This window comes from Rhinolophus hipposideros, assembly GCF_964194185.1.
Source record: "Rhinolophus hipposideros genome assembly, chromosome: X".
NCBI lineage: Eukaryota > Metazoa > Chordata > Mammalia > Chiroptera > Rhinolophidae > Rhinolophus > Rhinolophus hipposideros.
Window position 1 is genome coordinate 114,876,205 of NC_138046.1, and position 13,199 is coordinate 114,889,403.

Consider the following 13,199-nt stretch of genomic DNA (forward strand, 5'->3'; position numbering starts at 1 on the left):
CCACAAATCCCGGAACCTGGCCTCGACTCCCCTAGAGGTCTCTAAGCAATCTCTCCTACGATGCTCAGCTGCCTCGAAGATATTGAGTATTAAACTGAGGAAGATGGTGAGAGACTCTAGGTTTAAGGGGCAAGATCTCAGAAACCAAATCTCCTGAAGCAGATTACGTACCCGAAGCATACACAAGAGGACACACACTGTCCCATGTCCTTTGGCTCCGCCCCCCCTTATTTTTCCCATTGTGTTTTCTGTCTGGGCTGTGGTCCTTAAGCCAAATTCTCTTGTCTACTTTTTTTTTAACTTCAGATAAGGGGCAGGACAGAGAGATTGTTCCTGAGAATCCTCCTCCTTTGGGTTTAAAATTGGTCACACAATCTGAGACTCTATTGAAGGAAGTAGAAGTGGTGCCAATACAGGAGGCAAGGAGCGTAACAGTAGTGGCCAGTATTTGAAGAAGTATTTCCTCAGAACGTTGGAGAAGCTTTTTCCCAAAACACACTGCAATCATGAATCCCTAAAGTATCTATTAACGTCAATGAGTAGCATCACGCTTGCTCTCAGCAAAAATGGTGAAATGGCTTCATTTGGGATAGTGGGTTGTGTCTCACAAGGTAACCTAGGAAGCAGATTAGTTTGTTGAAGCCCATTTTGGAAAAAGAGCTCATTTACTGAACGAGCAATTTGCCAAATAGACTTATGTGTTGTCATTTTGTCTCCACAGCATTTTAAGGTCTACCGTGTGTCCTCAAAAATAAGACCTAGCCGGACAATCAGCTCTAATGCGTCTTTTGGAGCAAAAATTAATATAAGACCCAGTCTTATTTTACTATATTATATATATAATATAATATTACTATATTATATATATAATATATTACTATATTATATATATAATATAATATTACTATATTATATATAATATTACTATATTATATATATAATATAATATTACTATATTATATATAATATAATATTACTATATTATATATATAATATTACTATATTATATATATAATATTACTATATTATATATAATATAATATTACTATATTATATATATAATATTACTATATTATATATAATATAATATTACTATATTATATATAATATAATATTACTACATTATATATAATATTACTATATTATATATAATATAATATTACTATATTATATATAATATAATATTACTACATTATATATAATATAATATTACTACATTATATATATAATATTAATATATTGTATATAATATAATATTACTACATTATATATATAATATGATATGATATGATATGATATGATATGATGATATAATATAATATAATATACTACTGGGTATAATATGATACCGGGCTCTTATATTAATTTTTGCTCCAAAAGACGCATTAGAGCTGATTGTCCGGCTAGGTCTTATTTTCGGGGAAACACAGTATTCAGTTTGTCTCTGCCTCAGCTCCTTGCTGCTACAGTTGGAGTCTGAAGGACAGGAAAAAGGAAAGACTGGTCGTAAGAACATAATCTTAAATGGGAAGAATTCTTATCAGAATATTCTTTTTCTTTTCACCTCAGTTTCTAGGTACAGCATCAAAAAGTTGGGGCAGACAAAACTGAATACATTCTTTGAGAATATGTTCTTTAAATATACTTATAAATATATTCTTCTCTGTGAAGAAATCTTATGCTCCTCTATTTACCTCTTAGTCTGAAACCAGTTATAGAAAGCTGAAGCAGAGACAAATTCAACATTCTTTAAAATGTTGTGATTAAAAAACAAAATGATCTCCAGTCAACTAAATTGTCATAGAAATAACTAAAATTGGCTATTGTTAGCGAATTGGTTAATAATGGACCCTCTCCTCTGTGTCAACAATGGAGTGCTTTTTTTTTTTTAAAGTCAAAGACCTAAAGCGGCTAAGAGAAACATTTGTTGGTTCCTGCTTTGGACACTGACATGTGCCTTTCTGGGAACTTCCTTGGCTGAAGTCCCTGTGGCAGGTTGGGGGTCAGAGAAGTCATACATGGTGCTACCCGAGGAGCCGGTTCAGAATTTTCAACTTTATGAAGATCATGAATCAGCTTCACTAATGATAACATACCGCATCACATTCTGTATCTGATTCTTGACAAAAATTTGAGAAATGACCTGGAGACAGGTTTCTATTGGGTTACAACCAGAGAAAGGCTTCATGGATATGGGGACCGAGATATGTAGGTTTTGTATTTCAGGGACATATATATAAGTCCAGTGGATTTATGAGGATACTAAGATATGTGTCTGATTTTTAAATAGCACAGCTTCTAGTCCAAAATGAATCACTAAAATTCACTTGAGAATATGTTCTTTAAATATACTTATAAAATATATTCTTCTTTGTGAAGAAATCTTATGCTCCTTAAAAGCTAATTAGCAGTAGCCTTCCTTTTTAGTTTTATCCCTGAATTTCAAGTTTATTGAAAAATATAGGGCGGCCTGTTTGCTCAGTAGTTAGAGCGCAGTGCTCATGGCACCAGGGTCTCCGGTTTGATTCCCACATGGACGTGTGAGAAGCAACGGCTTGAGCTTAGAGCTGAGCTGTGGGGCCAGTGAGCTGCGCCCTCCACAACTAGATTGAAAGGTGGTGACTTAGCTTGGAGCTGAGCTGAGCACCCTCCCCCCACACACAGGTGGATTGAAAAATGACTTGACATACGGGAGGGGCACACTGTTCCCCAACATTCCCCAATTTAAAAAAAATACATAGCTTGTAGGATAACATACATTAAAGCATAGACCAAAGCCTAAGAATGTAGGCTGGCTATATGCCAAAAAGGACGTATGCGTATATAGCAGAATTTACAGAGAATGAGATCAAGAAACCGAAAATGTTTCTATACTGGTTGGAAATGCCAGGTAATGAGCAAAGGTTATCAGTTATTTCCCCCATGGCTGCAAAATAGACTCCTGAAGAAGCACTCAGTGTGAACAGAAGCAGTAATAAAAAGAAGCAATGATCCCAGCTTTTAGATGCAGAAGAATACATGAGAGTTCAAGTAAGAGTACATATTCAGAATCCAAAAGAGATTCAATGATATAACGTAATGTCTAGTTTTATTTACCCCTAGACCATAGCAAATTCTGCATGGAGGCACATCACATGGATTGCCACATAATTTAAGAAAGAAAGTTATCCAGATTAAGTAAGAAAATAAAAAACTATGTGAAATGATGAGGGGTTTGCTGCTTTAGTTGAGTGACACAGATTTATGTTAGGGAACTTTTTCAATGAACTTGGTTAAGGACCATACATAGGGGGACCCCGCTGAGCAGGACTAATTTTCATTCATTCATTCATTCATTCACTCATTCAACATTAATTGAGCTACAACTACATGCTCTGTACTGTACCAGACATGATAGCAGATACTAAAGACTGTTTCAATGAGTATCTTACAATCCAGTTAGAGAAACATGCCACATGTGAAAAAAATTACAATATGAGGCAACACATTATTGTTAAATGATGAAAACATCTGATTTACGAAATACTTTTCTATGAGCCAGGCATGGTGCTAAGTGCTTTATATTAATCCTCTTAAACTTCATAGCCACAGTAGGAGGTAGTCTGCTGTTATCCCCATTTTACAGATGAGAACAGTGCACGTGAAACAGCATGCCTAAACTCACACCACTTGTAAATGGCAGATCTGGAATTTAAACTCAATTTGAACTAACTCCAAGATTTCTTTACCTAATTTCTTTACCTAAGCTCTCAGTAAAGACATTGTCATGGGAATTCAGAGAATGGGGAGGGTTAACAGGAGGGAGGAGCTGAGGGGGCCCTTAAAGGAAATATGGCGAAGGAGAAGGAAGGGCCTAGTGGCTCAAGCATACAGTAAACGCATGGAAACGAGCAAAGGGCTTGCGGAAACGATTCCATTAGCGGAGCTGTCCAGTGGAATTATATGGGGCCAGATTAGGGTGGTATATGAATACTGGGCTGAAGATTGTGAACTGTAGGTAATTACAGCCCACGAGAAACTAATGCTAAATTTCAAGTTGTATGCCTACAAGAGATGAACTGCAGGCCTGGCCGGGTGAGCGGCTTCCAGGTGACTAGGGATGGGGTCAGGGGCGCTAGGAACCCTGCTCCCGCCGCCCCCTTTCTCTTCCCGACTGGACCCCACTACTCGGCTTCGGTTCGGCGGCGGATATCCAGCCAGGGGCAGTGCTACGATCCCGATCCCGGCCCGCGGAGGGGCTCCCTGGTGGCCGCGGTAGGCGGGTCTATTACTCCAGCCTCTGGTGAGGTTGGCGGCTCATCCCGGGAACCTCCTCACGGCTGCCTCGTTCCCCGCCGGGATCCCGTCCTTTACCCCCACCCCCTCCGAGGGTTCCGCTCAGCGGCGGGGACAGACCTGGAGGCGGGGCTAGAAAGCGAGGTCAGGGACGCAACCGCGAGCTCACCTCTGGGAGAGGCGGGGCCGCTAGCGACCGAGGGTGTTTGGGGCGTTCCGGGCCCCTAGCGGAACAGTCGCCTACCTTGCTCTCCAGGCCGGGGCGGAGCCGGAGGCGGGCCCACAGGCGGGGCCGGGGCCAGTAGCAGGGCTTCGAGGTGGCCGCGGCGAAAAGGTCTGTTTCTCCAGCCTCCGCTGGGGTGGGCGACCGGCGGAAAGGTAAGGGTCTCAGGGAGGCAAACTGGTTCGCGCCGGGAACGGGGTTTTTCTCTGCTCTGCGGATCACCCCTTTTTTCCTTCCCCCTCAGGCCGAGACTCAGAAGGTTCCGTTCCGCGGCGGGGGCGGGGCCGAGGCAGGGGCAGGGCTGCGAGTGGGCCGCGCCAGGCGGGTAGGGTAGGGTGGGCTGCCCTGCCCAGGGCCTCCTCACTATCGCCTGAAGACAAAAACGGCTCGGCGTGAGTATCGTCGCTCCACGCCCGGAACTCAGTTCCCCGCTTCTCCCGCGGGGCCGCCAGATCTCCAGCCCCTGTCTTCGCCCCCGCGCCTTCCAGCCGTTCGAAACTCTGGTTGGCTTGTTTTCCAATCATACTTTGGTTCTATCATTTTTGTAAGTCCAGACCTACGATCGACGGGCTCCTTCCCCAGAACTGACCGAGGCTGTGAGTGTTTGGGAACCAGGCCCGCTTGTCTGCTGTAGCCTGGGCGTCCCACCTCCGCTCAGCAGGTCAGGCACCGCGTCCCCGGGAGCTTCGCGGAGATGAGGAGCAGGAGCAATTCCGGGGTCCGCTTGGACGGTTACGCGCGGCTGGTGCAGCAAACCATCCTGTGCTACCAGGTAAGGAGGGACCATCCCGCGCTGCCGTCTCGTGGCACTCATTCTCCTACCCAGCCCCCTTTCGTGTCCTGAGACTTTGCAGTTAAGAGGTTTCCTCTTTAAATTCAGCCCTTGTTGGCCTGTGATTACCCCCCACCCCCAATTCCCACCCGGTCTGCTACTCTTCACAGAATTTTTTGCCCACTGTTTGGGATCAAATACAGAAAGAACCCCTTGGGTGCCCTGGGTACAAAATTGAGTCATTTTGCTTCATTTGGATGAGAGAGGAGGTGTCTGTAGGTTGGGCAGAGCCACTGAATGAGGACTGGTGGGCCTCAGCCATCCTAATGACCCAGGTATTGAACTCTAGACTTGGAGGACAGTAGACAGGAGTGAAGAAGCTCCTGAGGTTCGCATCCCACTCTGGAGTGTAGGAAGAGTGCTGCTGCCCAGCCTATGGGTCACCTTTTTAGAGACCCACCTGTGAGGGCCTTAGGGCTTCCTCTGGTTGCTATTCTATGGATGAGAAAACTGTGGGCCAAAAAGGTTACTGCATGTAGTAAGGTCAGACCCAAACACAGGTCTTCTGCTCCCAAGTTCAAGGGGACGTGTAAAGCTGCCCATGTGGTCTGAGATATGAATATGCCTGCTGTTTTGTATTAGTGGGCTAAAGTTATATGTGGGCCCATCAAATAAGACAATTGGACTATTTTTATTACTAGTGAAGAGAGCAGCTATGTTGCTGGCCCTTATTCAACAGCAACTATTTATAGGATCTCCTGTCAGAGAAGGAAGTGGCATTCCATGATTAGAATCCTGGCCTGCAAGTTGGGAGCCACGGTCACTCCCAAGGCACTGGCCATTTTCCCTTCTTAGCCAGTTTCTCAGCCCTGTTTCCTCATTCTGTAAGTATTTAGTGTGTACCTATTATATGCAAGGCACTCTGTCAGGTGCTGGGCTCACACGGAAGAATAAATGCTTGTAATGAAGTGAGATTTATGCATAGGACATAGGTTCAGAGTCCCTTATCTGAAACCCTTGGGGCCAGATGTGGTTTGCAAGTCAGAAATGTTTGGATTTTAGAAAGGTAATATAAATATATATTCTATAAGGTAATATACATGCACATATTATATATTCTATAATAACTAGCGGAGTCTTGCCAGCACCCCTTAATCAAACACATTATTTCCACATCAGAATATGAACATTCATACTGAGTAGGAAGAGTAAAGACTGAAAATAGTTTCACATCAATTCAGGTCATCTTTTGCCACCAAATGAACCTTCTGAAAACTTACGAAAACACTTTACATTTTCAGAGCTTATTGGCTTTTGAAATTGCACATGAAGGACTGTGGTTCTATTTTGGGACATTAGCCCAGTTTGGGGAGGGGAGCAGGGGTGGAGTCCTGGAAGAGATGATGTTCAAGGTGAGAACTGAAGGAGTAGGCAGGTGAATGGAAGTTATTTTTTGCCTTCCTCTCTGAAATATATTATAATTACATCTACAGAGTGTTTTAAAATTCAAGTTGAAAGGCCTTTCCCTTCAGTACTGTGATGGAAGGGGCTGTAAGAGCTGATGAAGCTTGGTTCCTGGGTTTGAATCCCTAGCTTTGCCTTGAACATCATGTACTCAACCACTCTGAGTCCACACGCTCATCTGTAAAAGGGGGATAATAACACATGCGTCCATTAAGGTATTGTGAAGAAAAACCTAGTGCCCAGGGTATTGCCTGGCACCCAGTAGGCAATCAGTAAATAGTGAGTGCTCTTGCTGGTGTTATAACTTTGATATAGGCCACATATACTCAGGCCACATGTCCTTGTCTCACCACCCTGACCCGTGATGCTCCCTTTCCTGAAGGCCCATATCCAGCTACTAATTGCCTTCTGGTCTTTGGACATAATTACCTCTCCTATTGATGTGGCGAGATCTTAAAGTATAGAGACCTCATTAGTTTGGTTCTTTTTGCATCAATAGGTACTCCAGGCAAATGAAACGTACCCTTAAGTTCTTAGTGATAGAATACTTCCTGCAGTCTCTGAGCCATCCTAATGACCCAGCTATTGATCCAAGCTTGCCTTCCCTCAGGAGCAAAAGAACTGTCTTCTCATTAAAGCAAATCCGCAGTGTTGGACTTTCCTCTCTAACATTTTAATGATTAAAAAGTTGTCTGAGTCTTCAGTTGTATTTATTTAGGGGGTAGTTGGTGAGAAGCCTTCATGTTTGCCCTGTTTTCCCCTTCCTGGCTGCACTGTCAAGCTCTGCTGGCTAACCAGAATGGTTCTGCTGGGAAATCCTACTCCTTCCCACCTTATCCCACCACGCCCCAACAACTAGTCTTCACAGTTGTAGACCCCTAACCCACTTAGGGCAATTTTAGGTTATGCAATTTTACTACAATAAAAAAATGAATGAGCTAGAATAATGGTTTCTAAAGTTTATGCTATATCTCCCCATCTATTGTAGATATGTACAGATATTTATGAGGTATTTTTCAATGTCAGCTGGTACAAGTTCTGAACTCTGTTTCTGACTTGCTTTTTAAATCAAGATGAACTTACATGGATTTCACTTGTTAGAAATCATTCAGTGTTAAACATGTCAAACTCATAATCATTCTTCTGTTAGAGGCAATAATCTGTTCATATCAGTTAGCATGTCAGCTAATTCCTTTTCCTGTCCCCTCTGTGGCAGAGAAGAATTTTTTCCATTACTGATTTGCCAAATATACTTGCTGCTAAATATTATTTGAATCTTCAAGGCAAAAAAGGAAAGAGCTATGTTTATAAAAGTGTCCTTTTGCAGGTTTGATTTTATATACAGAGAGACTACAAATATGTACTATAGGAAATATCTTCAAATATTTATTGACTTATAAAAACGAAATTCCTAGATTTATTTTGGCCCACATAAGAAACATTAACTTTGTACATTTCTTCAGTATCAGCTGTGTTTGAAGGATCACTCATAAAAGAGTTAAGTATAAAGTCTTAACTTTATGATGATAAGAGAATATGGATCAGAAAGAAAAATAATGATCAAGGCAGTGTTCACTGTAACTGCAGATTATTTGGTATTAAAAGCAGATAATTAAGAGACCAGGACAGTAACTAAACATTGGTATTTAGTGCCAATGGAATTTAAAATGAGAAGAATGGGATAACTACAACATGAAGTAATGAAACAAATAGTAATAATAATAAAGACTAGTTTGGGGGGAAGGTTAAAAAAAGATATAATTAAATAGCAGAAAGTAATAACATGGCAGAAGAATGGAAGGAGACTGAAGGTAAAGCATTCTAAAGCCCTTATCGTGTTAAGGAGGCTAGAGGTATTACATATTTTAAGTCGGGAGTTCATGTTTAAGCATTAGCATTAAAGTAATATAAATGGAATATATAACTTTGGAAACAACGGAGGAACAAAGAAAATTTGATCACTCCAAGAGAAGAAAGGAAAAGAGTGCTTGGGGAGAGAAGGAAGTTAAAAAAAAAAACACAACAACATAGTAAACGTAAAGGACAAAACAAGAAGATGCAGATAAGTCCAACTATATTAGTAATCACAATAAATGTAAAATCTTAAATTAGCCAGATAATAGGAATTTTTTTTTTAATTTGAAAAATACATGTGGTTTATAAGAGACAAAACCTAAAACAGGACACTGAAAGGTTGAAAGTAATTTAATCGGACAAGATATACTAAGCAAATTCTAACCAAAAAGAAATTGTTGTGAGTATACTAATATCAAATAGTAGATTTTGAAATTTAAAATATATGTTTTAGTAGAGATAAAGAATGTTATTGCTAACTGATAAAAGGATAATTCACCGAGCAAAGAAAGCAATTTCAAACCCACAGAATACTAACGACATAGCTTCAAAATGCATACAGAAAAACTTGACCTAATCGTAGAAGTTAAAACCATATTTATAGTGGGAGTTTTTAAACTCCCCTCTCTTAGATACTAATAGAGCAAGCATAGCAATAATTGGAACATAGAAAATTTGAGCACCGTAAGAAACCAACTTGATCAAGTATGCATACATAGAACCCTGTGTCCCACCAAAAAATAGTTATTTTTCAACCTGGCAAAGTTTACTTTTCAAAAATTAATGACAAATTAGGGTATAAAGAAAGTATCAGAGAACTGACTCTGGGTGGTGAACACACAATGGGATTTATAGATGTAATACAGAATTGTACACCTGAAATCTGTGTAATTTTACTAACAATTGTCACCCCAATAAATTTAAAAAAATACAAAAAAAAGAAAGTATCAAAAAATACTGAAAAATCAACTTTATGCACACCACATTTTTTGGCCAAAATGCAAGAAAATTAGAGAGCGATAACAAATGACTGCTAAAGCCCTCCCAAGTATGTTTGGAATCTTACTAAGCTCACTTCTAAATATATCTAAATAGATCATGGATATACATGTCATGGATATGTACATGTGTCATGGATCTAAAAAGAAATTATAATGGAAATTATGAAATATTTAGAACTGAATAACAACAAAAGCATTCCAAACACAAATTTATGGGATATAGCTAAGTGGGATTTGAAGAGAAATTTGTATCCTGAAATGTATATAGTAGAAAAGAAGAAAGATTTAAAAATTAATGAACTCAAGATTGTGAAAAGGACAACAGAGTACACCCAAGAAAATAGAAGAAAAGAAAAAATAAGATAGGAGTAATAAATAATGTAATATAAAACAAATATTAAAGGTTGACAATACTAAAGCTGTTTTTTAGAAAAGACTAATAAATAGCTAAACTTCTGGTAGGGTGATGGGAGAGGAGGCACAAATAAACAATATTAGGAGAAAATGGAAAAATTTTATGAATAATTTTTGACATAAATTTGAAAATGTAAATGGACAGTTGCCTAGAAAAATGTTACCAATGTTAGCTCAAGAAAAAAGACAAAATCCTAATTAGACCTATAACCATTAAAACAATTGAATGAGTCAAAAAAATCCTAGTCCAAGATGGGTTTACAGACTAGGACCATGTAACATTTAGAGGTTTATTTATTCATTTATTTTTGAGGGGAAAGGAATTTGGCTTTTGTTCTGAGTGGGAAGGGAAGCCATGAGAGAATTTTGACCAGATGAGTGACATCTGAATAATGTTTGAGAAGAATCACTGTGGGAAAGGGGGAAAATTCCCTTTTCCCTCCTCTAGTTCTCTTTGGCTGACGAAATAATCAGATCAACAGGAGGCAGATTGATAAGAGAAAATCAAATTAATCTCGTGCACGGGAATCCCACATACATCAGAGTCAGAGACCCGTATACATGAGAGGTTCGGAGATAGAAAGGGGGATTGAGGTATATAAGACATCCTCCCGGCGCCTCGGGGAAAGGCCAAGAGTTTGGCCAGCCGTGTTCTCTGCAGCGCTCCGGGCCTGGGCAGCTGGCCTCACCACGCAGTGGGAAAGACATATAAGGAATTTGCACAAAACAGCGGTGCAAAATGGAGAGGGAGGAGTGTCATGCAGGGTGTCATGCGGGGTCTCAGCTCCTGCTCCCCATATAAGAACGCAGGATATGGTGAGGCCAAAAAGGAACACCCACGGAGCCATAGGTAGGGGAGTCATACCACTATATTCTCACTGGTGGCTGGGTTGGAGACACAGGAAGCAGGAGCCACACTATCCACAACCTGCTGTCCCTCTTTTCTGCCAACCAACCTCACTTGCTAACTGCAATCCGCAATCTGCGCTTGCCAGCCACCATCCGCTGCTAGCGTAGCCATGGCAGTAGCCATGCCATGGCCACACTATCCACAGCCTGCCATCCACTACTCTGCAATCCACAACCCGCACTCTGCGTGCTAGCTGCAATCCACTCTTGCCAGCTCAGCCACCACCTTCTTGCTGGCCCCCATTTTCTGCTGGCGTACCCATAGCAGTTATATTAGTGGCCAATGGCTCACTGGTTACAGCTGATGGCCACCTAGCCACAGCTGATGGCCATCCAATCACAGTTGATGGCCACTTACTACCTGAGCCAGCACCTTTACACGTGAGGCCGAAAGCCTGGAAACTGCTTTCTGGGGCTCTGTCCCCACACTCCACCCCTGCAGGGTCTCACCTCACAATCTACGCAACAAGTGTCTTCCGCGAGGGTCCCTGTGCGAGGAGCCTGGAGGTGAATGCAATATCCTGGACACAGTCAGGCTCTCTGGGCACAGCCCGGGTTTCTCAGGGCACCACCAGTACTTCTGGGCACAGCCAGGACCTCTCAGGACACTGCCACTCTCTCTGGGCACAGCCAGACTTCCTGGGTACAGCCAGGATTTCTCAGGGTACCATGCTAGAACAATAATGGCTCTCAGCCAAGGTGCTTACATATTCTTGATGGCGGCCCGTGGAGACACAGGAAGTAAACATCCACCGGTTCCACTACATGGTGGTACGTTCCCAAAGCAGTCAAGCGGTCCACCAAATCAAGGATGGAAGGCAATTCCCCAGAGTCCACAGTCATTCGCCAGGGCTGTGCACCGGCCCCACAACGTGTGCCCACTCCGCAGCGCGAGGGCTCCAAGTCCTCCCCAACCTGGGGGTGAGGGATGACCTTGACCTCACCCGCATCTCCCACTGAGGACTCAGCAAGCGTTTCCTCCTGGGACTACAAGTCCCGCATCCGGGCTGCCTCAGCAAGCACTTCCCAGCCCACAGGACCACAATGACCTTCGCTTTCTCCGGCCTCTGCTGGTTGGAGAACCGTCCATGTCTTTCCATCCCTTCACGGGGGTCCAGCTCTCTGGCAGCTGCTCCTCCTGGTCTTCCTGAGACTGAGTGTTCATATGTATAAACTGCTTCATTACCTTTCAGAGAGTTTCGGCCGACACCATACCCTGATCGCTGCGCCATCTGTCATGCAGGGTGTCTTGTGGGGTCTCAGCTCCCGCTCCCCACATAAGAACGCAGGACATAGTGAGGCCAAAAAGGAACACCCACGGAGCCATAGATAGGGGAGTCATACCATTATATTCTCGCTGGCGGCTGGGTTGGAGACACAGGAAGCAGGAGCCACATGATCCACAACCTGCTGTCCGCTTTTCTGCCAACCCACCTCACGTGCTAGCTGCAATCCGCTGTGCTAGCTGCAATCCACCATCCACAATCCACCCTTGCCAGCCACCATCCGCTGCCAACGTAGCCACAGCAGTTATATTAGTGGCCAATGGCTCACTGGTTACAGCTGACGGCCAACAGCTGATGGCCATCCAATCACAGTTGATGGCCATTTACTACCTGAGCCAGCACCTTTCCATGTGAGGCCGAGAGCCTGGAAACTGCACTGCTGGCTCTGTCCCCACAAGGAGCTTTATTTGTGCACAGAGATACACCTGAGAATAACCCAGATGCTCCATTTGATTTCACATCAGAAAACTATAAGATGGGGAGGGGGAGACAATATATTTAAAGTCAGGAACATCAAGGATCCCCACTATCACTCCGTTTCAGCATTGTAATTGTGACCCACGTAACAGACATGAAAAAGAAATGAAGGGTACAGAGATGATCGTTATTTGCAAATATAACTCCCATAGAAAACCCAAAACGACTGGAACTAGAGTTCTCAATGTTAAGGGTAAGTTTTGGTGTGATTTGTTATGCAGCAATAAATAATACAGAAGCTTAATCCTAAGAAAGTCTTTAGGGAACCGGCCACTTACATAGTTGATTGGATTCGAGCTTCAGTCTTACTTGAGAGCTTGTTTCAGTTTGTTTACATAGCAGGTAACATCCTTGTTTAGCTTCTGGGTTTGTAAATATTCTCTTTTCATTACTTTTCTTAATAGCAAAGAGAAGTGCCAGAATAACCAAAAAATATTTTAAGTCTAAATGTCCTACTTGACAGTTTTCCTTTAAGTTGATTTCCTTCATCATTTATAGTAATTTTATATATTATATTTCTATGA

General features: G+C 42.3%; 1 protein-coding gene and 1 long non-coding RNA gene across 18 annotated transcripts in view; one reads left to right on the plus strand and one right to left on the minus strand.

Annotated features, from left to right (window-relative positions):
* Positions 1–4,767, minus strand: part of LOC308495516 — a 232,239-nt gene extending 227,472 nt beyond the window's left edge. The window contains exon 1 of the long non-coding RNA XR_013992995.1: positions 4,520–4,767. This is a non-coding gene — a long non-coding RNA (uncharacterized lncRNA). The remainder of the gene's footprint in view (positions 1–4,519) is intronic.
* PHKA2 (phosphorylase kinase regulatory subunit alpha 2) overlaps positions 4,051–13,199 on the plus strand; it is a 72,150-nt gene continuing 63,001 nt past the window's right edge. For 14 of the 17 annotated variants that reach the window (XR_013992993.1, XR_013992994.1, XM_081043870.1 and 11 more), the window contains exons 1-3: positions 4,051–4,089; positions 4,532–4,653; positions 5,048–5,270. Coding sequence is in view for 15 of the 17 variants with exons in the window: in XM_081043870.1 (XP_080899996.1) it covers positions 5,193–5,270 (78 nt within the window). In the remaining 2 variants the exon portion in view is untranslated. Of the gene's footprint in view, positions 4,090–4,531; positions 4,654–4,863; positions 5,271–13,199 lie in introns of those variants that run through there. The other 3 variants (XM_081043872.1, XM_081043877.1, XM_081043873.1) reach the window with 3 other exon arrangements.